This window comes from Sceloporus occidentalis, unplaced genomic scaffold (genome assembly GCF_023333645.1).
Source record: "Sceloporus occidentalis isolate IW3139 unplaced genomic scaffold, rSceOcc1.0.p SCAF_7, whole genome shotgun sequence".
NCBI classification, from domain to species: Eukaryota; Metazoa; Chordata; class Lepidosauria; order Squamata; family Phrynosomatidae; genus Sceloporus; species Sceloporus occidentalis.
Window position 1 is genome coordinate 35,012,975 of NW_028316987.1, and position 25,594 is coordinate 35,038,568.

The 25,594-nt window shown below is 40.4% G+C and overlaps 1 protein-coding gene across 3 annotated transcripts in view; it reads right to left on the bottom strand.

Annotated features, from left to right (window-relative positions):
- Positions 1–25,594, bottom strand: part of POU6F2 (POU class 6 homeobox 2) — a 317,088-nt gene that overhangs the window by 89,985 nt on the left and 201,509 nt on the right. For all 3 annotated transcript variants that reach the window (XM_089531272.1, XM_089531270.1, XM_089531273.1), the window contains exon 4: positions 5,524–5,900. In XM_089531272.1, the coding sequence (XP_089387398.1) occupies positions 5,524–5,900 (377 nt within the window). The remainder of the gene's footprint in view (positions 1–5,523; positions 5,901–25,594) is intronic.

Below are 25,594 nucleotides of genomic sequence, written 5' to 3' on the forward strand. Positions count from 1 at the left end.
AACCCAAAGGCATCAGATCCTAAAAGCTAAGCAGGGTCAACTCTGGTTACTACTTGGATAGGAGTCCACTAATGAATACCAGGTGATGTAGGCTACATTTCAGAGGGAAGAAGTGGTAAAACCACTTCTAAGTATTCCTTGACCAGGAAAACCCTATGAAATTCATGGGGTCACCATAAATTAATAGGCAACTTGAATGCAACAGGCAACACACACACACACACACACACACACAATGAAAGCATTCTGGTAGGCATCAGAAATGCTAATTTTTTTTAAAAAACTTTTGTATGTTTTATATCATTTAATACTGTTTTTAGCTAGGTAATTTTAATTTAAATAAATCATTGTAAAACCTTTTAAATGATTTTATGTATGAGTCACTTTGGGTTCCTTTCTGGAAGAAAGGCATCATAGAAATGAAATGGATGAATAAATAGATGAAATGAATATAAACTATCCCAGAGAGGCATATACAAAACCACTATCACCATCAGTAACAGTGATTATCAACGGTCTTCATAATATTTTTGAAATTTTTTTTGGTTATTAAAAATTATTTCAGGAAATTTTGTATATCACATGCCAATGATCTCAAGTTCAATCCTACCTTAAGCTCTTCAAAATTCCTGTCTGAAGCAACTACTGGGAAACTACTGCCAGTTAGCATGTAGACAATGCTATGCTAGTCAGACCAGGTCAGCTTCATATGTTCCTGTCTGTTTCATCTGCAGAGATGCTTCTAAGTTAGTTTTAAATTTCACTCTGTCCACTGATGCTTGTGGCCCTTATTTTAGCAGAGCAGTCAATCCAGGGTTTTGATCAAAATTTAAATGGATTAGGAGAGATACTGAAACTATTTGGTGGATAGGTTCAGTGACTTGGATAGCTCCTTTAAAGTTCACACTAAAATCCAGAACTTGGCCCAAGACAGACGGGTCAAAAGTAGCATGCCGCCGCCAATACTAGGGTTCCGGAGCACATAGCAACCACACGCTCCAGAACCCTAGCATGTCACGGCGGTGGCCTAATGGCAGCCTCCCATCCGCCATCTTGATGCAAGTGATGTGCAGCATACAGACGTTTCTGCGCATTGCTTATGTCACTGGCGTGCCATTGGCACACTTCTGACGTGTGCCGGGCACCTTAGAAAGAACCTGCTTTTTGCAGGTTCTTTTTACTCCAGAGGGAAGCTACATGGTTTGGCTGCTGCAGCGTCCCTCCAGAAGAAAAGCAGACACCTCCAGGCCACCTTTTCAGGGCATTATGTACCGTGCCTTAGTTCTGAAACTGGAGCTACCAACCTCTGCTGACTGATTCTGAGAGCATAGAAAGCTGCCTTACACTGAGGAGACCAATGGTCCATCTGTTTTCAATGCTGACTGGTAGCAGCTCTCCAGATTTCAAGAAGGATTCTTTATTAATTTTCCCTGGAGATGCTGGAGACTGAGCCGTTGGTGTTATACATGAAAAACATGTGATCTGCCACTATGACCCTCCTCAAAACAGCACATGGGATTTGCTGGAAGATTCTCATCCATCAAAACTATTGTGGTTAAAATTCAGAATTTTACTTATGCTCAGGAGCTGAAGATTAAAGTGCTGAAAAGTGAAATGTACTAGAGCAAAAGTTCTTATTCCACGTCATGTCAAATGTTCTGTTTAGGAATGCAAACAACTCTGAATGTGCCCAGATTTTAAGTTGCAACCTCAAATAAAAAGAAGCACTGCATAAACAGAAGACAGTGAAAATAGATAGATAGATAGATTAGATAGATGATAGATAGATAGGTAGATAGATAGATAGATAGATAGATAGATAGATAGATAGATAGATAGATAGATAGGGGTCTGATTGATGGGTACCCTGAGGGATAGAGACATATGTTAGGTGTAATATTTAAACATCCAGTGAATATACAGGGGTAAAAATGTTTAATTCAATGTAACCAATGAAAATGTGATTTGTAGTTTCCTTTGTTCAAAATACTATAAAAACTTGGTTCATTTTAGAATCATGGTCCCAGAATTTGGAATATGAATTTCCTCTGGGAGCAATGCTGCAGCTAAAAATAAAAATATTTCCTTTCCAATTGAGCTCCTGGTCTCCCTGATGATTTTTGGATAAAATTCTGGTTTTAAAATAATCTATAATCAATAATCCATAACACCTACAGGTCATACCCCCACGTAGCTTATCTCCACTATGATAAAAGAATAACATATGGTTAAGAGGGGTGTAGATCCCCAGAGCACAGCTCAATAAGCCACTCTTGTACTTTTTGAATCAGTGCTAGCAAATCAGTAAAATGTTTCACAAACCAGCTTCATTTGGATGCCCTTTATTGCTATCTAAATTCTAACTGAAGTATGGGAACCATGTGGCCCACTAGATGTTGCTGAAGTTCAAATCCTAGCATTCCTTACCATTGACTACACTGGCTAGAGCTGCTGGTACTTGTACTCCAACAACCTCTGGAGAACCACATGATTACTGGCTCTATGTACTGGTGCATGTACACACTCACCATGACAAAGAAAGAACTAACAAAACAGGGCAGTACTTGTGCACATTATGTATCTATTTTACAAATTTACAGGAACAGTTTCCCTACAAAGAATGATCAAAACAGTACTGGGAGCTTCTTGGGTGTGTAGGAGACACACATCTGTGACAGATACCAGCCCATCCTAACTGACCTCAAGAGTTTTCTTGGACAAGACTAAGGCTGCAATCCTACTCACACTTATTTAGACTCACAGAATTTATGTGTAATCATGTACAGAATTAACACAGTGCATTTGAAGTTTCTGACAACTTTCTCCAAGAATATTGAGGGATGCACTAAGCACTAATTTCCCCACTTCTAGATATGTGAGGTATGCATTCATGTGGCTTCTTTACATTTATTTACTTTGTGTGTATTCTTAATAATGTTGGCCTCGTGTGTTGGTGGAGAAAAGAGGCATTTACTGTTCCATGGAACTTGGTCAAGGAATTCCCACAGTTTGCTTTTGCCCCCTTCCCCCCTTCCTGCCTTATGTGAATGCTGCTGGTTTGGTGCAGCATGCATACAAAAGATTGATTTAAATTAGCTGACAGCAATCAGCATGTACATGCAGCCCTCGCAGGGTTCACTTTAGGTTCCCTGCAGTGAGTGGATCATTGCCTTCCTGAAGAGTGAAATTGACTCTTCCTTACTACCAAGTGGGTGCATTCATACCCACTGCTTTTCACACAACCTGCTATTCTTCCTCCTATGCTTTCATGGTTCTATTGCTAGTCCTGAAAACCTGTTTTGTTTTGTTTTGTTTCAGTGTCTGACTTTTCTTTCCCTTTACAGATGCGATAAAATGGTCATATAGTAACATATAGCTAGTGCAAACAAAGGATTAAACAATTTGCAGCTAATAGAGATCTTTCTGCTTAGCACTGGTGTGAATTAGTTCATAGTAACTATTTTCTTGTGGGAAAATAAATTATGTAAATGTACAGTGTGCCTGTGCCATATGTGGGCACTATATGTGGTTTCAAGCATATGCTGAAACTGCATGACAATGAAACAAATGGCACGTGTGCCCATGGCGCATGCTCCATGCTTCACTGCATGCACACATTGTTTGCAATGAGGTGCGAGCATACACAGAATTTCTCTTACATGGGGGGATCTGGAATGGATCTCCCGCATAAGGGAAGGTCCCAATGTAGTTTTTATCAGGAGTGGAAAGCAACAGGCACAGTGACATTTTATGGGGTAAAGTTGAGGAAAAAAACCTTCTCCCCTCCACTCTTGGTAAAAACTCTGTACATACAGCCCCTAAGGGGTGGCAGGATGCTGCCCCTTTCCTAGCCAGATCAGGGCTGTGGCAAGCTCATGCTGCAGCTCCAATCCGACCTTTCAAGGGTGCAAAAAAGAGCTGCAAAAAATGGCTCCTTTTTGTGCTCTCAAAAGGGCACCATAGCTGCATTGCCATTGTATGGACACAGCGCCAGAGGCACGCCATGATGCCCATGCTGTGTGTAGTGGCGTGTGGCATCAGGGTGCCCTGGGGGGTGGAATTGGGCATACGTCATGAGGATGCTACACCCCAACTCTGCCCCCATGCTGGCCTTTCCTACCAGTCTGCACAGCCCGTAAGACATTTATTGTTTTGGATCACAGTTCCTAGAATTCCCCAGACATGATGGTTAGGGAAATCCTGTGAGTTGCTCAAAAGGTAATGCTTCTAGACTCAGCAGAGTAGAACAATAAGCACTTTTCTTTGCCTGTTTTGAATAGAACAAAATCACAGAACTGGAAGAGACCTCAATGGTCATCTAGTTCCACTTTCTACCAGTGCAGGAATCCACAACTAAAGCAGCCCTGCTAGGGGGCCAGCTAACATCTGTTTGAAAAACTCTAAGGAGGGAGATTCCACACATTCTCTGCCCTGTTGTTGGTCTGACAGCCTTGGCATGAAATTTCACTTTTACCTCCAGCTAGCCTATGGTCTCCAGCAGCAATAATCTGATCTGTACCTACCAAACTCCCAGAGTGCTGAACACTATAGGAATAAGGATTCTTTGTCAGCTCCTTATTGTGAGGGTGAAACAGTGAAGGTACATGTATGTGCAGGAGGGGCAGGAAAACTCATCTTTAAACTCTAGTTTATAGTTAAAGACGTGTGCTATTTCATTTTATTGGCTTCCCACATAGCACTCCTCCCCACATGGTGACTGAGGGTGATGAGCAATGAGAGAAATTAACTCATCTTGATAGCACCAGGTCAGGAAAGGAAGGTTGTTCCTTAATATACATCTTGTATGGAGTTACTTGTACAGTACAGACTTACATTACCAGAATCCTCTGCATTTCAGTAGGTAACCTTTCAAACTCCTGCTCTTGGGCCATGGTCCTTTATATATTGCTTCTGCTGTTATTGGTATTTTATTAACTAACTTGTGATTTGTTACCTTGGGGGCACTAGTTTGTCAAGTAGAAAAGTAGGATATAAAAATTTGAATGATAAAGATACGCGGCGCGCACACACACATTAAAATAAGTGTTTATAGTTACAACCCTCTCTGCTCCTCCCTCTCACTGTGTACCTACTGTTTATGCTATTACATCCCATTCTGACTGAATCCCATCCTCTGGGAAACATTACCCAGAAGTTGTTTCCTACAAATAAATGAACCAAATTGCCTAAACAGTGAAAAAGAAGAGCTGACGATTCCATGACGCTGAGGAAGTGCACCAGGCATTCATACATGTGTGCTTCCTTAACGTTTCAGTGGCGATTGACAGATGGTAAGCCCTAGTGTGATCATCTTCAAAGTGCCTCTGCAGTATAGGTATATTGAAACTATGTTTTAAAAGATGTGAAAACAAATGGAAAACAGCGGTAACAGAAAATGCAGGGCAGTACTGAATGACAACTTGTATGAAGAGGGACAGAAACAAAAGGAAGAGCAAAGAGAATGAAGATGGGCTTTGAAGGTGATGATGAGAGAGTCCAGTGTCAGATAACCCGGAGCCCTACCTGGAGTGGATTTGGTGATGTGAGAGGTGAGGGAAGGCCATGTCCTGGTGAGTGATTGGGCTTCTGTGGGGAGCCTGAAGATGGCTGAGCTGGTGGCGGCTGACTCTGACTCTGAGGTTGGGACTGCGGAGGCTGTGGCGGAGGCTGCTGCAGTGGAGGCGGTGGCTGTGGTGGCTGAGGCTGTGGTGGCTGTTGCTGAGCTTGTTGCTGGGGCTGGCTGGTTTGTCCCTGTGGTTGCTGGAGAGTTTGGCCCTGTTGTTGTTGTTGTTGTTGTTGTTGTTGTTGTTGTTGTTGTTGCTGCTGCTGCTGTTGCTGTTGGTGCTGGAGTTGCTGAAGATGCTGAAGTTGCTGAAGTTGGGAATTCAGGGATGAGGTAGCTACAAGTTAAGAAAGGGGAGCTGGGATTACAAAGAATTCTTTGCATGTGTGGTAAAATGTGCCCACCACTGGTACATTTCAAAAGGACCCCAGTAATATATTAAAGGGATGGAGCTTCCCTCCTGGCAGGCAGGTCATGACAAATTTTGTAAATTTGCATGTCTGTTTTTGCAGAACAACACAAACAAAGAATACAGTGAATAATGACAGTAATAATAATGTTATTGTTGCTTGCCCTCAAGTTGACTTCAAAGTATGGCAACCTTATGAACGAGGAACTGCTGGTCATCAACTGCCATTCTCAGGTTTTGCAAACTCAGGGCTAAGGCTTCCTTGACTGAATCAAATCAATCCACCTGTAGTGCAGGTGCCTTCCATAATAATAGTAGCACCAGATAAAGCAGTTAACAGTGTGTCTACCATGAGGACAACAACAAAATACATGAACCAGTATACAATTGTTTAAAGGATCACACTATATTTCAAAGAAAAGGGTAATTAAATAAGACCCTGTTAAGCAAAAATAAAGATGGGTATAGAATAAAACATTTCTATTTTCTAGTTTCTAAGTGGGATAGACTACAGAGGAGTCTTGATCATCCTGATCATTAGATGCTTGGTTATTTATTTATTTTTTTTTGGGGGGGGGGGGATGAAGGGCTTATCCTTCCCTAGTGTAACATTAGGGACTTGAGGTTCCTGCCGGTCCCATACCAAGATCTATGACACTGATAATATCAGCAGAGAAAAGCTTGAAGATGTGAGTGTGGTATATATCCACCATGAATGCAGTCACTGTAGCTGAATATGACACAAGCATTATGGGACACAATATTATTAGGACAGTACAGTGGATCCTTGGTATTTGCTGGGGTTTCAGTCCAGGGCCCCCTGTGGATACCAAAAGCCATAGATGCTCAAGTCCCATTATCTACAGTGGCATAATAAAATGATGTCCCTTGTATAAAACAGCAAAATCAAAGTTTGCTTTTTGGAATTTATATATTTTTGGAATATTTTCAAGCCATGGATGAATTAAATCCATGGATATAGAGGCCTGACTGTAAAATTCATATTTCACAATATCTTGCCTTGATAGGAGAACAATTTCTGTACAGTACAGCCCTTCTTATACACAGATTTTTTATACACAGATTCAAGCACCCACAGTTTGAAAATGTTTTTAAAAAGTATAATTTTCAAAAATCAAACCTTGATTTCCCATTTTTTATAAAGGACACCATCTTGCTATTTAATTATATTTAATGGGATTTGAGCATCCACCGATTTTGTTATCCACGGGGGATCTTGGAACCAAACCCCAGTGTATAACAAGTGTCCACAGTATAAGCAGACATAACTATTAGTCAAGGGAGAGTACTGAACAAAAATGGAATCTAGCTAGTGTGACAGCCATGATAGTGGAAAGCCAAGGGGAGCAGCATATTGTAAAGCATGCCTGCACAGCTAATGATTCAGCAAGCAAAAGAGTACTCAACACTCATACTTCACAGTTCACCACAGGCTCATGAAAAACCAAACGAAACCAACCACCAAAAACCCAAACAAAGCTGAACCTTACTGGGACTGAAAAAACAGGACAGGGCATTGCAAACCAACACAGATAGTTGTCAGAGAGCCTTGTTCTGCATAGTGCTCTCACAAGCCTTGAAGGCTTCCTTTAAGGAGGCAATGGATTCAACTATGTCTTAGCTCTTTCTGAATGATGAATATTCCACCTTAAATTGTGTAATGGTGAAGTTTCTACTAGACAGTGTATGCCACCAGACAGTGAACTGAAAATGGGAGAGAGATATGAATTCAAATTCCATGTTTGTTTAGACCAGTGATTCCCAGACTTTATTCCTTCAGGTGTTTTGGACTTCAACTCCTAGAATCCACAGGTGACTTGACCAACAGTCATGAATTCTTGGAGCTGAAGTCTAAAACACATTGAGGACCAAAGTTTGGGAACCACTGGTTTGGACTGCATAAGAGCTCTAGATAAGCTAGTATGTTTCTTAGTTTGAGTTTTCCATCTGTAAAATGGATACATTGACACTACAGGGCTTGCATTATTACGATCTGGTGGGAAAATGCACAACATTTTTAAAAAGTCTTATGAGAAATATATAAATGACAACCAGAAACCAAGCAGAAATTCCTATGAGTCTCATTGCACAAATGGATAGAAGGTAAAAATGCCTAAATTGCTGTTTTATGGCTGGAGAGCTCTGTGTGCTGACGAAGAGTATTAAAAGGAATAAAGTAAGATTCAGTGCTAAAGTGCAAAGTTGCCTGGAGGTTCGAAACGATTATACAGAAGAGCATATGCCTGGTGCCAAAGAAATTAAGATGCATGTCAGAGTATAGCAGATTAAGACAATGGCTGCAGCAAAGGGTCAGAGCCCAGGAGTTTTGAAAAGCAAGTGTTGTATTAACTCTAAGTGCAATTTGGCCCAGTACAAGAATGATAAGTTCTACTGGCTTCAGTCAGAAAAAAACCCACATGTTTAACTTTCCCCATGTTGTCAGGTGTTCTAAAGGTGGTCTAATGTGAGGCTAAAATGTTTGGATACTAAAACAGTATCCAAAATATGAATGACATTTTCTGAATTTTGAAAGATTCGGGGGGGAATGTGTTTTGAAAAAAAAAGTTGTTTTTTTAAAATTAGTACATTCTCTAATTACTTTCCCCAGGATTATCCTAACAGAAACTGAATGAAGTTTACAATATTTCCTCATGAGTACATCAAGCTTCACGTCTTCCGGAGAGAAAGAGAGAGAGAAAACCTTCAGCATTATTTTTCCTTTGTGCGTTGGTATCACCATCCAAATAAAAACAGCCTCCCCTCCTTTATGAATAAAGTCTTACAATTAATTTTTTCTCTTTGCTGTGCTAGCGTCAGTCTTCAAAATTGTTCTGATGGGATGTTGCAGGGATTACCACTCAGGACCACTGAGAGAGGCCTGTGTATTTCAGCAACCTTTTACATGCAGGGGTGATGTGAATATAGATCTGGCTGTTGCTCATTTTAGCAGAGCTTGCTTAAATAAAACCCAAACTTTTAGATTACAGTTAGAAGGATCCAGTAGCCATCTTGGCCTTTGGCAATTTTAATTGGGGGATCCTGAGATCTGTAGGCTAAAATAATAACTTCTTCAATGTCTGCATCTTTGCCAGTACTGTGATACATTCTATGTTGAATTGGCTGGATGCATTTTTGAATGTGAATAGGAATTGGGGGCCAGCAGCTGATATACATGATCAGTTGTTTTGACTATATATGAATCTGTGTTAAAACTACAGCACAATGCATTTTTTCTCTTTTTAAAATATGTTCCCTTTCTGAAAACATTCAATTTTTCATTAAGGGGCAGACGCTCAGTATGATATCTTTATTAATGAAAAGCATTTCCTTGTTGTTTGAGTATGGCAACAGGAAACTTTTATTTATTTCATATTATTTCACTACAATTGTTTGCTTAACTTTCCCCCAGGAGTTCAGAGTATATCATATATGATAATTTCATATGTTAATACTCATACCAGTTATGAATTAGCTCATATTCCTGGTTGTGCGCTCATGAACTTCTGAAATTGCTTTATTGTAAGGCAAGTGGTCCATTTTGTTCAGCACTGTTGAGTATCCTGCAGGTTTCACTAGATGTTCCCCAGTTGTCAGGGTCTGACCTTGCTATATGTATCATGCAATGTGCCACTGAGCTGTGAGCCCTTTCTCAAGTATCAGTCAGGATTCACATGTAGAAGTTCAGTGGTACAAATCTTCCCAAAAAGTCCAATAACCTAACTACTACAACATACTGGTTCTTCATAGACTCAGGTAAATTCACATTTTGCTAACATAGCCAATAAGTATAAGATGGAACCATCACATTTGGAAGTATTATACTTCAGGTACTGGAGGCTGGGATTAACCAACAAAGGTTGGACATTGCCACCAGGACCTGAAGCTAGGGGCATTTTATTGCCATCATTAGGAATATGATATATTGCCACCATGACCTGAAGCTTGTAGAGGCATTTTATTGCCATTGTTAGGAATATGATGCTTGATCTGAGTGATAGTTTGTTCTGATTTAGCAAGACAATTCTTAATTTCTCCAAGGCTCAGAATGGAAGTGAAAATTAAGAGTTCTGAGAGATTGGTTTGCATCTCAAATGATTTCCCATAGTACAACAGCTGCATGTTGCTTGCTTCTGTCTGGTTACTGCAGTTGTACATGTGATGGTGGATGAGTAAGGACAAATATAATTGGGCATCTCAGGCAATCCTGGCCCACGTGTTTTATTGTATTATCTCCCCCCCAGTTTTTTATTTCCATAATTGTGCAGATGTTACACAATTGTGCCTTAATGCGAAATAATGCAATGTACGATGAACTAAAAAGGAGAAAATCATATATTAAGGCTATTCATATTCAACTGAGCAGAGAATTTGGAGAGCTTGCTGTTTTGAGAAGCCTTTTTTTCCTGAACCACCACCCCATAGTAGAGAATGCATTTCTGCATTGCCTCAGACTGAAAAGTGTAACTAACTTAAGCATCTGGGGCTGTGCTGCGATGGTCTTGGCCTGCTTTTCTTATCTTGCTTATCTTCTAATGAGCTAGGCTCCTTTTCTTTTCTTTGAAGTAGATTTCAAGGGATTGAACACACACAATGAGTAGGCTAATGTAAGTCTGCATTTACACTGTGTCCCATTATGTAATGAAGGGTGTGGGCTGCCAGTAAATGGCTGTCTCCCGCCCTTCCCCATGTACGCTTGAATTTCTTTTTTGAGTAGTGAAATCAAAGTTGCTGTTTGTTTTTTAATACAGCAGTGCCCAACAGATAGGAGAAGAAAATGAACGTAGGGATGGGACTTGATGGTTCAACATATTACTAATGGGATACAGAGCATATTACTTCTAGACCACTGGTTCAAATCGAGTCTAGGTCAATACAAAGAACAAAAGTCATGATATTCTGATAGCGGCAGAGTGCTACATTATATAAAATGGATTGGCTATACATTGCTGGCAGAGGACTACATTACCTGTGAGAGTGACTAACAGCCTCTGGCTACTGAAAAACATGTGGGATTTTAGTAGAAGTTTTAGAAGGAAAGAATAAATGGGAATTCAGTGTTAAAAACACTAGGTTGCCCCTTCTAAGATTATGTGTTTAAGGGGAATAGCCTGCTACCTCTGCATAAACACCATTTTATGCACAAATGTTTAGGAACTACATCAAGTGCCTGATTATATAAAATTGTTTGATAGCAGAATGGAAGGTGGTGCAAGAGGGATAGACTCAATGAGGGAGGCCATGTGCCTAAGCCTACAGGACCTGAGCAGGAAGGTAGAGGAAGAGGTAGAGGATAGGAGAGGTTGAAGACATTCATAGGATTGCTATGAATTGAAGTTGACTTGAAGGCAGCTAACAACAAACAGCAGTCTCTCCTTTTGGCTTCACAGGGATACTTTAGCTATCGATCCCTGTGTGGCAGATCATTGGATTAGATGGCCTTTGGAGTCTCTACCAGGAATGCCTTTGCCCAGCTTCAGGTGGTGCACCAGCAGTGCTCTTTCTTGGGGAAGGCAGACCTGGCCACAGTGGTTCATGCCTTAGTTATCTCCTTGGGGATTCCCTTGACAGTGTTCAGGAGCTGCAGCAAATGCCAAATGCAGCAGCCAGACTGATGTCAGGTGTGCATTTTAAAGACCACATAACATGGGTCTTGCAAAAACTGCACTGGCTTCCAATTTGCTTCCGAACTCAATTCAAGTTGCTGGTGTTGACTTACCAAGCCCTAAATGACTTGGGGCCAATTTATGTGAAAGATTGCCTCCTTGCAGAGGAATCATGGAATCATAGAATCGTAGAATTGGAGGAGACCACAAGGCCCTCCAGTCGAACTGGAGAAGAGAGGGTTAAGTGATATGATAGTCCTGTTTAAATATTTGAAGGGATGTCATACTGAGGAGGGAGCAAGCTTGTTTTCTGCTGCTCCAGAGACTAGAACACTGAACAATGGATGCAAAAGAGCTTCCACTTCAACATTAGGAGGAACTTCCTGACAGTAAGGGCTGTTCAACAGTGCAACACACTCCCTCAAAGTGCAGTGGAGTCTTCTTCCTTAGAGTTTTGATGGCCATCTGTCAGGAATGCTTTGATTGTGATTTCCTGCATGGCAGGGGGGTTATATGGAGATTATCACACGAGAGGCAAACATCCTTCTCCTGACATTAAATCATTTCATGAATGAAATGATTTAATGACAGGAGCAGGACACTTGCCTCCTTCATGTGATAATCTCCTAAAACATCTTCAGAGGAGGCTCTGTTGTGTGTCCGAACACTTTGTGAAATTAGGCTGGTGGGGATACAACACATTGAATGTGGCACTCCCTACCCAAGGAAGTTAGGCTGGCCCCATCCTTTAAGCTTCTGGAGGGCAATCAAAACAGTGCTGTTCTGCATGGTAATCAGTTTTATAATTGCTGTTTTGACTGGATTCTAGGATTGTTTCTAGACTGCTTTGGGGAGTGTTCAGTGTATTTTAAAATGTTTTTCTCTCTGTATTGTTTTATTCATTTTTCATTTGTTCATTGCCTTCAGAGTCATTGCGGGATGGGAGGTGATACAGAAATACTTTAAATGATGATGATGATTCTAACAATGACCAAATGATACTGGACTGATTATAGACATTTGAGATATTCCTCAGTTGACAAGTAAGGTAACATTCACACTGACCAACAAAACCCAAACTACAGTTCAGCAACATGCATATTTTTCACTTATACACATTGACTAACTATGTGAGAATCATGTTCAGGCTATTTCTGAAATGCTTTACACCAAGTAGTATCATAGCACATATGCATATGAACCAGACAACACTCATCAATATATTTTAAGGCAGCAATTAAGCAAATAGCATTAGTAGTTACAATCAGAGATTGATCTGTATTTGCAAATAATTAGTTGCTTATAACTAATTCCCATACTCAAAAACAACGCTATAACTACATTGCATTATAATTGTAATTTAACAAGGTGTAACCTGCAGGTGTGCACCATAATCTGAGGGGGGTTCACCCCAGAATGGTTGAGTGAGCCACCAAAATTCATTCCTTTTCCAGCAAAACAATAACTTTTAAGTAATGTTTGTAGATATTAAGTGTGGCCTTATTACATAATGAAGGAGAATATTGCATGGTTCAAAATGCTGGCTCATACAGTGGCTTGTCTCGCTTCATGCATTGTTTTGAATATTGAGATGACAACAAAGAGTAGAGGGAGCCTGTGTGTTCAGTACCACAATCCAACAGATTATAGCATCATTGTTACAGACATTTTTTTAAACATATATTTAGGTGTGACGTAGTGGTTTCAGCATTGGACTGCAACTCTGGAGATCAAGGTTCGATTTTCCACTTGGCCATGAAACCCAAGTGACTGTGGGCAAGTCGCATGTTTTTAGCCTCATGGGAAGGCAATGGCAAACCTTTTCTGAACAAATCTTGCCAGGAAAACCCCATGATAGGTTCACCTTAGGGTTGTCGTAGGTCAGAAACAACTTGATGGCACACAATAACAACACCGACAAATTTCAAAAAAGAGAAAATGAAGGATTGTTCATCAAAAATGCAACTACAAGGCTAAGTACTTTGGATTCTTTATAAGTATAATTAATTATTTTACAATAGGTTTTAAAGCTTTGCACTTCATGTACACTTCCACTTGGGGAAGGCATTAATCCTACAGGCATATTTGTGGCATACAACGGACAGTACCCAAAGCACAGAAGCAGACAAAGAAGAGATGCTCCTTTGGAAGCCCTTTCACCTGCTGCTGGAACAATTTTTGGTTTTTTAAAAAAACGTTTTCCCAATTAAACTTATAGTAAAGCCGACCTTATTTTTATAATTACTAAGCACTTTTCTTGGAGCCAGCCACAGCCTTCACACTGTGACCTGATCAAATCTAGATTAAATTGCTTGAGTAGTCCATGTGATTTAAATAAAACACAACATCAATAAAGGTGCTATAATAATTCCACAGGAGTCTGTGTTCTCTTAATGCTGTGAAGCACAGAGCCACTCACCTGCAAAATGGCTGAGTCCATTATTTCAATTTTCCTCTACTTCCACAACTCTACAATGTGGAAATCTATATAGTTTTCTTCAAAATATTCTAGTTATGAATATCAGCTAAAGAGTATTGCAAATACATTTCAAACTGCTCCTACCTGAAGGTAACATAATTGTTTTCTTTTTCTCTTGGTTTATGGCAATATTTTTGATTCAAGCTCCCTGTGTGCACTGTAAAAACTGTACTAACTTATTTTAAATGTCTAAATGCAAGGGAACTGCTGAAGAAATTAGATTTCCATACACTATTTGCTTCCTCGGTGCAAATGGGAATTAAAATACCATATTGTATAGAAGGCTGTAACATCATTCTCTAGATTGGTTTGGTTCATGAAAAAGAACCATTAAAAATACTTTGAGTTTTTCTTAAAATGAAAGAACAACATCCCCACACTATTTATTTTTTTATTTCCATTTTCCCAACTTTGAAACAGGTGACAACAGTTTAAGAAAACAGGGCATACTAAAAATGGAACAGCCAATTAATTCATAGAGATTGACTTAGATCCTGTTGTTAGACTCCAATGTTTTTAGACTAAACGAAAAGGAGTGTCTTGAATCTATTAGGGTCTGCCTTGCAGAGAGAGACATCAACTGACATATCCAACTCCTCCCAGAGTGTGTTCTCCAGTAATAATTGGTATCCCCCCTTTGCAGGATTATTTTCAAACCCTTTCATTGCTGGTGTCGAGGAAGGTCTTTTTGTTTGCAAGACTGAATGTACACCCCTCAAATATGACCAGGGGTAGATATTTGCAGACCCCATATTTGAACTGTGCATGTCACTGTGAGCAAGCTCCAGATGTTCTCCATCATATTGTATTGTTTTGTCCATTATATATAATTCTGAGGGGGAAATTGTTAAGAAGGTTATTGGAAATGAATATGTGTTTGGATGGGTTATCAGTGGAATACTTATTGGAAGATCGGAACCTGCATATTACCAGGCTATTGGCCAATTTTCTGGTGAAGGCAACAACAAGAAAAAGGAAATGGTAGGGCCACTGTGTGGAGAAGATGGCAAAATGCTAACAGAAGACAGGCAAAATGCTAACAGAAGACATAGAAAAGGCAGAATTACTCAACACTTTCTTTGCCTCAGTCTTCTCAGAAAAGGCAATGGGTGCTCAACTTGAGGATAATGGAGCAGAAGACAGAATAGGGGAATTTCAGCACAAAATAAGTAAAGAGATAGTACAGGAATACCTGTTTAACCTAAATGAATTTAAGTCTCCAGGACCAGATGAACTACACCCAAGGGTATTAAAAGAGCTGGCAAATGTAATATCGGAGCCATTGGCAATAATCTTAGAGAACTCCTGGAGAACAGGAGAAGTCCCAGCAGATTGGAGGAGGGCAAACGTTGTCCCCATCTTCAAAAAGGGGAAAAAAGAGGATCCAAACAATTATCGTCCAGTTAGTCTGACACCAATACCAGGAAAGATTCTGGAGCAGATCATTAAACAGAGAGTCTGTGAACATCTAGAAGGCAATGCCATAATCACAAAAAGTCAACACGGGTTTCAGAGAAAGAAGTCATGCCAGACAAATCTTATCTCGTTCTTTGATAAAGTTACCAGCTTGTTAGATGAAGGGAATGCTCTGGATATAATATATCTTGATTTCAGTAAGGCCTTTGACAAAGTTGCCTAGGACATTCTTGCAAACAAGCTTGTAAAATGTGGGCTATACAAGGCAACTGTTACGTGGATTTGTAATTGGTTGACCGGACGAACCCAAAGGGTGCTCAACAATGGCACCTTTTCATCCTGGAGAGAAGTGACCAGTGGAGTCCCACAGGGTTCTGTTCTGGGCCCAGTGCTATTCAACATCTTCATCAATGACTTGGAGGACAGAATTGGGGGCATACTTATAAAATTTGCAGATGACTCCAAATTAGGAGGAGTAGCTAATACCCCAGGGGACAGGATCAAAAATCAAAATGACCTGAATAGATTCGAAAGCTGGGCCAAAGCTAACAAAATGAATTTCAACAGGGAGAAATGGAAGGTACTGCACTTAGATAGAAAAAATGAAATGCACAGATATAGGATGGGGGACACCTGGCTGAATGAAACTACATGTGAAAGGGATCTAGTAGTCCAAGTAGACCACAAGTTGAGCATGAGTCAACAATGTGATGCGGCAGCTAACAAGGCCAATGCGATTTTAGGCTGCATCAATAGAAGTATAGTGTCTAGATCAAGGGAAGTAATAGTGCCACTGTATTCTGCTTTGGTCAGGCCCCACCTGGAATATTGTGGCCAGTTCTGGGTGCCACATTTCAAAAAGGATGTTGAAAAACTGGAGCGTGTCCAAAGGAGGGGACTAAAATGGTGAAGGGTCTGGAAACCATGCCCTATGAGGAACACCTTAGGGAGCTGGGGATGTTTAGCCTAGAGAAAAGAAGGTTAAGAGGTAATATGATAGCCCTGTTTAAATATTTGAAGGGATGTCATATTGAGGAGGGAGGAAGCTTGTTTTCTGCTGCTCCAGAAGACTAGGACCTGGAGCAATGGATGCAAGCTGCAGGAAAAGAGATTCCACCTCAACATTAGGAGGAACTTCCTGACAGTAAGGGCTGTTCAACAGTGGAACAAACTCCCCCAGAGTGTAGTGGAGTCTCCCTCCTTGGAGGTCTTCAAACGGAGGCTGGATGGCCATCTGTCGGGGATGCTTTGATTTGGATTTCCTGCATGGCAGGGGGTTGGACTGGATGGCCCTTGCGGTCTCTTCCATCTCTATGATTCTATGATTCTAAGTTTATGGTTTAAATTTTAATAACAATCCTGAAGTTTTATTGTAAATGTATGTTGTTGTTGTATGCTTAATAAAGGTTGACTGACTGACTAACTCCAATGGAGAAGACTCATTGAATCAATGGCTATACATGTGTGTTGAATCAACATTCAACAATAGATTCAGTGGGTTGACTTCAGTTGAAACTAATCAGTAGAAAAAAGGCCATATAATATTATAAAATGAATCCAATGAATTAATATATGCATATCTGTACAAATTCAAAAATTAAGATGGCTCCAGGCATACACAACTGTTGAGATGTAACCACTTATGGGATCTGCTGTGCATGCACAACAAAAGATGAATGATTTTTTAAAAAAATAGGGTCCATCTGAACATTATAGTTAAGGTGTGTATAAAATAAACCCTCAATGTGCTTCCCATACCTGTTAGATGCACCATGTGGAAGTCTGGTTCCATACATAGATTTCTTTTACTGGTAATAGATCACATGCATACTTAATTGTGGCTTAGAGAATTCTAGAAAGTGTTTAGTTTCTAGACAATGAAATAGGGATGGGGGGAAGTTAGACAGTGGCAAGGGTACCTTTTTGCTGGCTCTAAAAGGAGCAGCATTTTGCCATTTCTTTTAGAACCGGCAAAGCGCCAGATCGGGGGCATGGCATGTGGTTGCTGTGTTCCTGATTTGGCATTGAAAGGGGCTGAAAACCCACACATATTCCAAAACCCACACATATTCAAGCCCCATATGCTTGAATGGGGCATGTGCATGCGGGACGCACGCCATCAGCGCATGTCCCATTGGCATTGATGAGGGTTGCCCTTCAGCAGATTTTCAAGTCTGCACATCTCATATCCGTGTACTTGGAGGGACGACTGTACAGCAAAGTGTTTATAGCACCTAGAAACAAAGTTAAACAAGAGACACATATTGAACTATGTACTACTTATATGATCACCACTCAGTATGTAGGCCATCTACTAGGTCTGGATTCTGATCCAGTTTTCCTTTTTCTTGTTGTCTTATGCATGCTGACCTAATATGCTCAGTATGTCCAAGACTGGGCTCCTTTTTCCACCTGCGTCCTGCTCTCCTTGTTTATTCTATTTATTCACCAACAATACTGCCATATCTACCTTGATGATCAATTAGTTGCCAGAGGATGCCGTTTCTCTCTTTAAAACATCACAACAGTGAAGCCCTTCTTCTCTGATCATTCTTTAGTATTATCTTCAGATCCTGCAGTCTTTTGGTCTGTATTCTTCTTTTGATTACCTTCATTCACTCACGTCCATCCAGATCTGTTGCCAAAATTATCCATCTCTCTCATCACATGGGCCAGATGGCTCCATTCCTTAAACTTCTTCCCATGGCTTTCCTGCACCAGCTTCTAATCTTTACCTTCACTGACCTCCATGCCCTTGCTTCTTCTTCTTTTCATGCACATCTTATGCCCGGAACTGCCTCCCAGAATATTACTCTATGGCCACCTGTGTGCTTTAAATCTCTCTGCAGAATTTACCTTTTCTGGGAAATCATTGATTCTTCTTCCTATCCCTTGATCTTACTGTAAGCAAAATATGTGTAACTGATATAATCACACATTTCTCCCTGCTTATAGGTTTAGAAATTTGAAATTTTTGTACTAGAGGAACAAACTAACATCAGTGTTTAAGTTAAGCAGAAATGTAATTTAAATTATATACATGTGACAAACACTAGGAAGCGGGAAGTAATTTTTAAATTTTCTGTGTTATTTTTTGTATTGGTATTTTTGGAGTGGAAGTCATGCAGATTCTTTCTTTATAATCTCATCAGAATTCAGCCATTTCTTTCTGTTTTGATGGCGAAAACTTTGGTGCATGCATTGGTGATATCACGCCTGGATTATTCCAACTCATTGCTAGTGGTCTTCCTATTTCCCACTTTAGCCCCCTAATCTGTGCAACGCTCAGTGGCCAGGATCATCATCTCTGCCCATCGCTTTATGTTACCCCCTTGTTGTTATCCCTCCATTGGCTCCCCATTCCTTTCAGAATCCGATGTAAATTTTTTCTCCTGACCTTTAAAGCCCTTCATTGCTTGGCTCCCTTTTATTTGTCCCTCTTCTTGCTGCCCTCCTCGTGCATTGACATCTTATGACACTGGTCTCCTGACCCAGCCAAGGGTCTCCTTCTCCCCTATTCAAATCTGCCCCTTCTCCTGTGCTGCTCCTCAGCCCTGGAACCTCATTCCCACACAATAAAGAACTACAGTGTGCCCATGTCATATGCAGGCGCACTATAGGTGGCTTCCAGCTTATGCAGAAGCTGTGCGATGATAGAAGTAATGGCATGCACACCTGTGGTGTACATGCTGCCGTGTGCACATGCCCCATTATTTCCAATGGGGTGTGAACATATGCAGATTTCCCCTTATGCGGGGGAATCCGGAACGGTATTACTTCCTTGGTTAATTTTAAGGCCAAGTTGAAGATAGTCTTGTTCAGGGAGGCATTTTAAATTACTGATTGTTAATCTGCTGCTTACTTTATCTTTATTGTATACTAGTTAGTCTCATTTTAGAGATGGTTTAATCATGTAATGTTGTTGTTTCAGACTGTCTGCTGCTTGGCAGATTTTTGTTATTTTTTCTTATTTCATTTGACCTTTATTATGTAAAGTGCTGTGCAAACTTGACAGTACTTTATAAATAAATGTTAATAATAATAATAATAATAATAATAATAAGATATGGTAGAGATCTATGTGTGTAGATATGTTTTTCTTTTTTCTATATTGCACTTTTATTGAATTACATGTGAAAATTAATTTTAAAAATATTATAAATATTTTCCCCTACTTATCTACCTCCCTTTCTGCCTTTTTCTGTTGTTTTCTTGTGTCTGCTTTAGATTAAAAGCCCTTGGGATATGAATTTATTGTATTGCTTCTTTAGAAAGAACTATGCAAACAGTTGGTGCTATACAAATAAATATATAAGTAAATAAATAAATGTACTTATGACCATCATCATCATCTTCTTCATCATCATCTAATCAAACACTACAGATCTGTGCTTTGTCTTAGTGCTATGCCATACCTTGTTCCTTCTCATTTGGTCTGACTGATTCTGAGAGATTAGGATGAAATCTCTCCCTCTCTTTGTCCCTCCCCCCCTCTCTGTACCATGCCTAAAACAACATGCTCAAGTAGAATCCCACCTGCATGGCATCTTGAACTTGGTATTTACTTGGTATTTTAAACAAGTCTGAAATAGTGGAGCTTCTCACATGGGGCTTGGAATCGTCCTTGAAAATCACCTCCTGTGGGACGGATGGGGAACGGATTGAGGACTTCTGGTGGCATCGGTGTCGTTCCCCCATGTAGTAATATAGGTGATTTCCTCATTCCCTTCCCTTCCTGTTCCCTTCCGTTCCGCACCATTTGCGTTCCCTGAGCCCCATGCAATAAGCTCCAGTGTGTCAGCTCTTGCTAATGTGGTATTAGAAAATCAGTATGGGGCCTAATATATATCAGGAATACCTTGTGTCCTATTGTCAACATGCATACATGCACATGCACATGCACACACATCTATGAAATAAGTCAATCCAGGCATCAGTTGCTCTCCAAATGAATTCCAGTGTTGTACCTAGTTGGGACACAAACAATCTAAATTCAATTTTAGTTCGAACTAGAGTACACTCACTGAACTGAATGGGACTCATTAGTCACCAGTTATATAAGTTCCAGGGATCTTGATGGATCTCCTCTTGTTGTTTTTGTTGTGTGCCTTCAAGCAGCTTCTAACTTATTGTGACCCTAAGGCAACCCTATAATTGGGCTTTCTGGGGCCAAAGGTGTGTGACTCACCCAAGAACATCCAGTAGGCTTCCATGGCCAAGCAAGGAATTGAACCCTGATTTCTTGAGTTGCAGTCCAATGCTCAAACCACTGCACAATGCTGGCTCTCCTCTACTTGGTACTTAAATTGGATCTTGCCTGTTGTATCTGGATGTTGTAGCCTGATAACAATGCCCACTTAATCAATAGATGAACATGTCATGCGGTAGCTTGGATTTAGTGGAACTTCACTCTTAAATGGCAGGGTACATTTTTATTATTTGCTTTCATTTTCCCATCTGAAATTTCAAAGAGTTTTTGTGGTCAAGGCCAGGCTTCCTGCTGAGCTAACTGATCCATTTGACGCATTTTAATGGCATTATCAATTCAAAACTCATCTAACTTGTTTGTGGGGGGCAGGGGGAAATGGAGGGGATGTGTGTTGTATGTGTGTGTATTAAAAATATATTTATCCAGAAGTAACAAGTGTTTGCTTCTTTGAACATCAGTCATCATTACAAGTATCTTCAAAGAGTCTCTTTGAAGTAAATCATATTTCTCCTTAACTAAAAGTGAAGTTATCTTAAGTGAAAACATTGTTTTCATAAATACAATAAGGTAGTGGATCAAAGTGAAGGGTGTTTTGTTGTTGTTGAGGGAAATGGATCTAAAAAGTTGGCCTCCAAGCCCCCCAAATAACAAAACAGGTTGTCATTTCCACCCCACTCCAGTTTCATCAAGGAAAGTAGCACAGTGCATTCTGCCTGAATGATGATTTAGGCTGGCAAAATGCTTTTTATCTAAGAGTCTGTGTTATTTCTGTACACTGTATTCTTTTCTAATGTCCATACAGTAAGCATCTGAATAAAATCAAGAACCCACTTTATTTAAACATGTGCATTTTCATTATTTTCTTTCCTCCTCCCATCCTGTGTGCGTGTGTGTGTGTGTGCAGATGGCTTCGAAATAAATGGAGTGCTCTTCAGTCCAGGGAGTATCTCATGCCATTAATTTGTCGAGAGAATAGCACAATGGGACCCTATCATGATAAGAGCCCTAGACGCCAGTGCAATACAAATCCATAACAACAACAGTATCTTAATAGTGAGGGAGTCTTACACAATAGGCTCTCTAACGTGGCTAAAATCAAACTGTCAAACAGAAGACCAACATATTGACATTGCTTTTGCCCTTCCTTTTGTTTCCTTTGAAAAGGTATGAATATCTGCTGCTGTGCATGAGTACTTAGTGTATGGGAAAGCTCTTACATTTGCCTATGCTGTCAGCAAAGTATCTAATTAAACACATCAGGGTACCGCTTGTCTGACAAGTTATTCTCTGACTCCTGTAGTTCAAGACCTCAACCAGGAATTGTATGGTGTTCACAGATAAATTTCTGCAAATATTAATCTAAAAATGACGCTGACAGTAATTAAACAGATGGTTTTAAATGCACAGTAGGGGAAATCATTAGAAAAAATGAAGTAAAAATAGTAGATATTAATCTGCAACTTGACACAAGTATCCTAAAAAAACGTTAAAAACCAGCCACTATTCCTAACAAATATACGCCTTTTAAGAATAAACCGTGGCTCACAAGAGATGCAAACCCTAGACGGGAAGCATGACAGCATGCATTTAAAAACCTGATTTAGACTAGACCTTCTTGGCTGGATAAAACCAATTTAAAAACCTTTGAAATAAATAGATAGCATAATAACTGTTAAATCTGTGAGCACATTTCAAAATAATAGTGGTAGCAGGGGGTGGGATAGGTCCAGAATCAGAACTGCAGCAATCCCTATGAAATTTGCCCTCACCTTAATGTTGTTTCACCCCTGGGCTTCCACTGAAAGGAACGCTTCTTTTCCAGGCTTAGTGGCAACTTGGTGTGTGTGCAATTTTTATTAAGGATACGGGGGTGGGGGGAATTAAGCCATGCTATGTTTTCATCATGATCCCACTTGTCAGTGCTCCCTTTTGCGCCTCTTATATGTAGACATATTAAATGCATGTTACATTTAGTTTCATCCTTAGAGGCGGGTTACTTTTCACTTTACAAAATATGCTGAGCAGTGGCTTGTCTTTTCCTCACCTGGTACTGCCAATGTTTTCAGAAATCATAGGCTCTTAACTGCTTTTCAGTTGTTTTCATAGTAGTCACAGGTACTGCTTGGAAAAATATTAGGGACCACTAGTGAGCTTTGGCCACAATTTAAGAGCAGTGGTCCTGACTAGCACAGATCTGTTATTTTCAGATGCTGTCCATTTATTTACAGTATTTAACATAGAGCTGGAACAGACTGGCAAGTTAAGCCACCTTTTGGGTGGCTTGGGAGTGTGGTGTTTACACACCGCATGCTCCCAAGTCACCCGGAAGTGACCCAGAAGCCATCTGGCCATTTACATGGGGGTGGATTCATGATTCTCTTGACAGTGTGTCATTTACATGGTGCACACCGCTGGAGCGTCATGAAGCTGGCTTCTGGACGTGGCGCAGGCTCAAAGCCAGCTTTTTGCTGTCTGAAAAGAAGAGATTGAAAATATCATTACTGATGAGGCCTTTCAAGGCTTTTAAGTCATGGGCCAGCTTTTCCAAAATAAGAGCTTTCCATATTTATTGCCACCAGTTATCGTTGCCGGCTTGGACTAGGTAACATAACTAGAACTAGGTAGCATAACTAGTGTAAACACTTAGCCCCCACGCACCCTGGGCGCCATCATGGTGTGCCCCCGTACAGATGACGCATGGGATGATGACGTCTGTGCAGTGCCCAAACAGCACTGTGCATGCGGATGTCATCATGGTGCGTGAGCGTGCCAATGGTGCTCCACGTACAGCCTAAAGAGAACCCACCAGCAGTGGGTTCTTTTTGGCCTCATGGAAGCCACGGTGTTTGGTTGCTGCGGCCTCCATCCGGGGCAGAAAGGGGCAGCGTCTCGATGCCCCTTTCTGCTCATCTGTCCAGCCCCTGTGTTCCCTCATGCTCCCCCACCAAAGCCAGGCCTGACTCAGGCTTTTCCCAGACCATTCTTCAAAATGTCTGGTGGAAGCCCGGAGCAGATATGGGAAGAGTACTGCCCAGGGACGGGGCTATGCGATAGAATCCATCTGCGCGTGTTTATATCCCATTCCTAGCATGGGAATAAAAGCTGGTACTCTGATCTCCTTTGGGAAATGGGTTTTCTAGGGCTGGTTGTGTGTGATTCACCCAAGGTCACCTGAGAAGCAATATTGTTAATTATGCTGCGCATGCATGCACAGAAAGAAAGAGAGAAAAATTGTATTTATTAAGGGAGCCGTCATTTCAGGCCTTTTACATTTACTACATACATTCCAAGGTTCTTCTGCTTATAAAAACAGTTTTGTATGTTCTTCCTGTTAATAACTTTTGTCCTCTTGTTGCCTGGCTACACCATTTTGAGCACATTTCAATGTAGCTTGGCCACACATATCACAGTTTTCATCTGTGAAATGCTGGAGGGTATGACATCAAAACAAGGGACAATAGCAATGTGATCCTAAACACTGCTGCCTACTAGTAATGTTAGCAGGCATATGCTCCAAGAGTCTCTTTTTACCAAGATCACTTCTAGATTTGTGATATTTGCTGCTGGCAAAGCATGGCAATATCGTGTTCTCCCTTTTGCCTTTGGGGAACATTTTTTAAAATGGGCTAGAATGGTCACTGTAATTTTTCTAGTCACAACCCTCTTGTCAGAAAACATATTTCTAGGTGGGGCATACACATGCACATGCTCATATATGCAAAATCACATGGGTAGCATTCACACACAAGGCAAACTATTTTTGGCACAATGTACACAGTTAAGGACAACATATGTCAAGCTGTAACATGACTAAGAAGAAATATTTTTGGGAAAAAGTAATTTCAGTTAATTGTATTTTCTTCTGTGGTCTGGAACAGCGCATTGGGATTAACACTATGGTTAATTTCAAACATGCTGACTCCAAACCATGGACTTGGAAGCTAGTTTGTTGTAACTAATCATAGTTAGTGTTAACCATAATTCTATATAAAAATAGCAATCTATAGTTTAGTAGAAGCAGAAAAGAAAACAGAGAAGAAAGGCAGTAGCCATGTTGTGAAAACACAAATGTAGCAAGTTCATCTGGTTAACAGTGAAGAAGGGTGAGTACAAAGGTGAAAAGTCTAATGGGTGGGGGAACTTTCAAAATCCCCCCATGTGTTTTGTTTCAATTGATTTATAATATTAAAAAGTGCAAGTTACGCAGTGGCTCTCAGACCGTAGGAACCATTATGGCAATGCAGTAAGTGAGAATTATACTGTGAGTGCACTGAGAAATCTGAAACCACTAAAATTGGATTTGTTTTGCCAAGTTTTAACTAAATAGATGCAAAACTGTTTTCTTCAGGGGACACTGCCAATCCGTTTTTCTTTCCTCTGTTGATCTTAATAGCCCGCATGGAAGCTTGGAAATGAAAATTTCTTTCCTCATCAATTTTAAACCTTTTCCATTTGGCAATCATGGATTTTCCCCTCTTACATTTTTCCAATGAAGCTGAAATTAATACAACTCTTGTTGGTTTTGTTTCACAGCACCAGGGAGCAGGAGGTGACTTTCCCTGCTCCTATGCACAGACTCAAGGCAGGATTTTAAACATGCCTCTGAAACATTTGAAGTTTTCTGCCTCAGAAGAACCCATAAATATTATTTCAGAGCAAGATATGGGATGGCAACATTCACTGAGAGCTTGGGGAAGTTACTTTTAGACTACAATTCTTAGGCCCCCACAACCCATAAGGCCTCATTAGTTGGGAAGTCATCAATTAAAGTTTGCAACCTGTGCATTTACTGCCATCATGCCTTTGCTCAGGCTTCAAGATTTCATCCTAGCCAAAAGCCACATTTGTAGGACACTTGTTCCAAGCAGTACTGTTGAAGACCAATATTGATGAG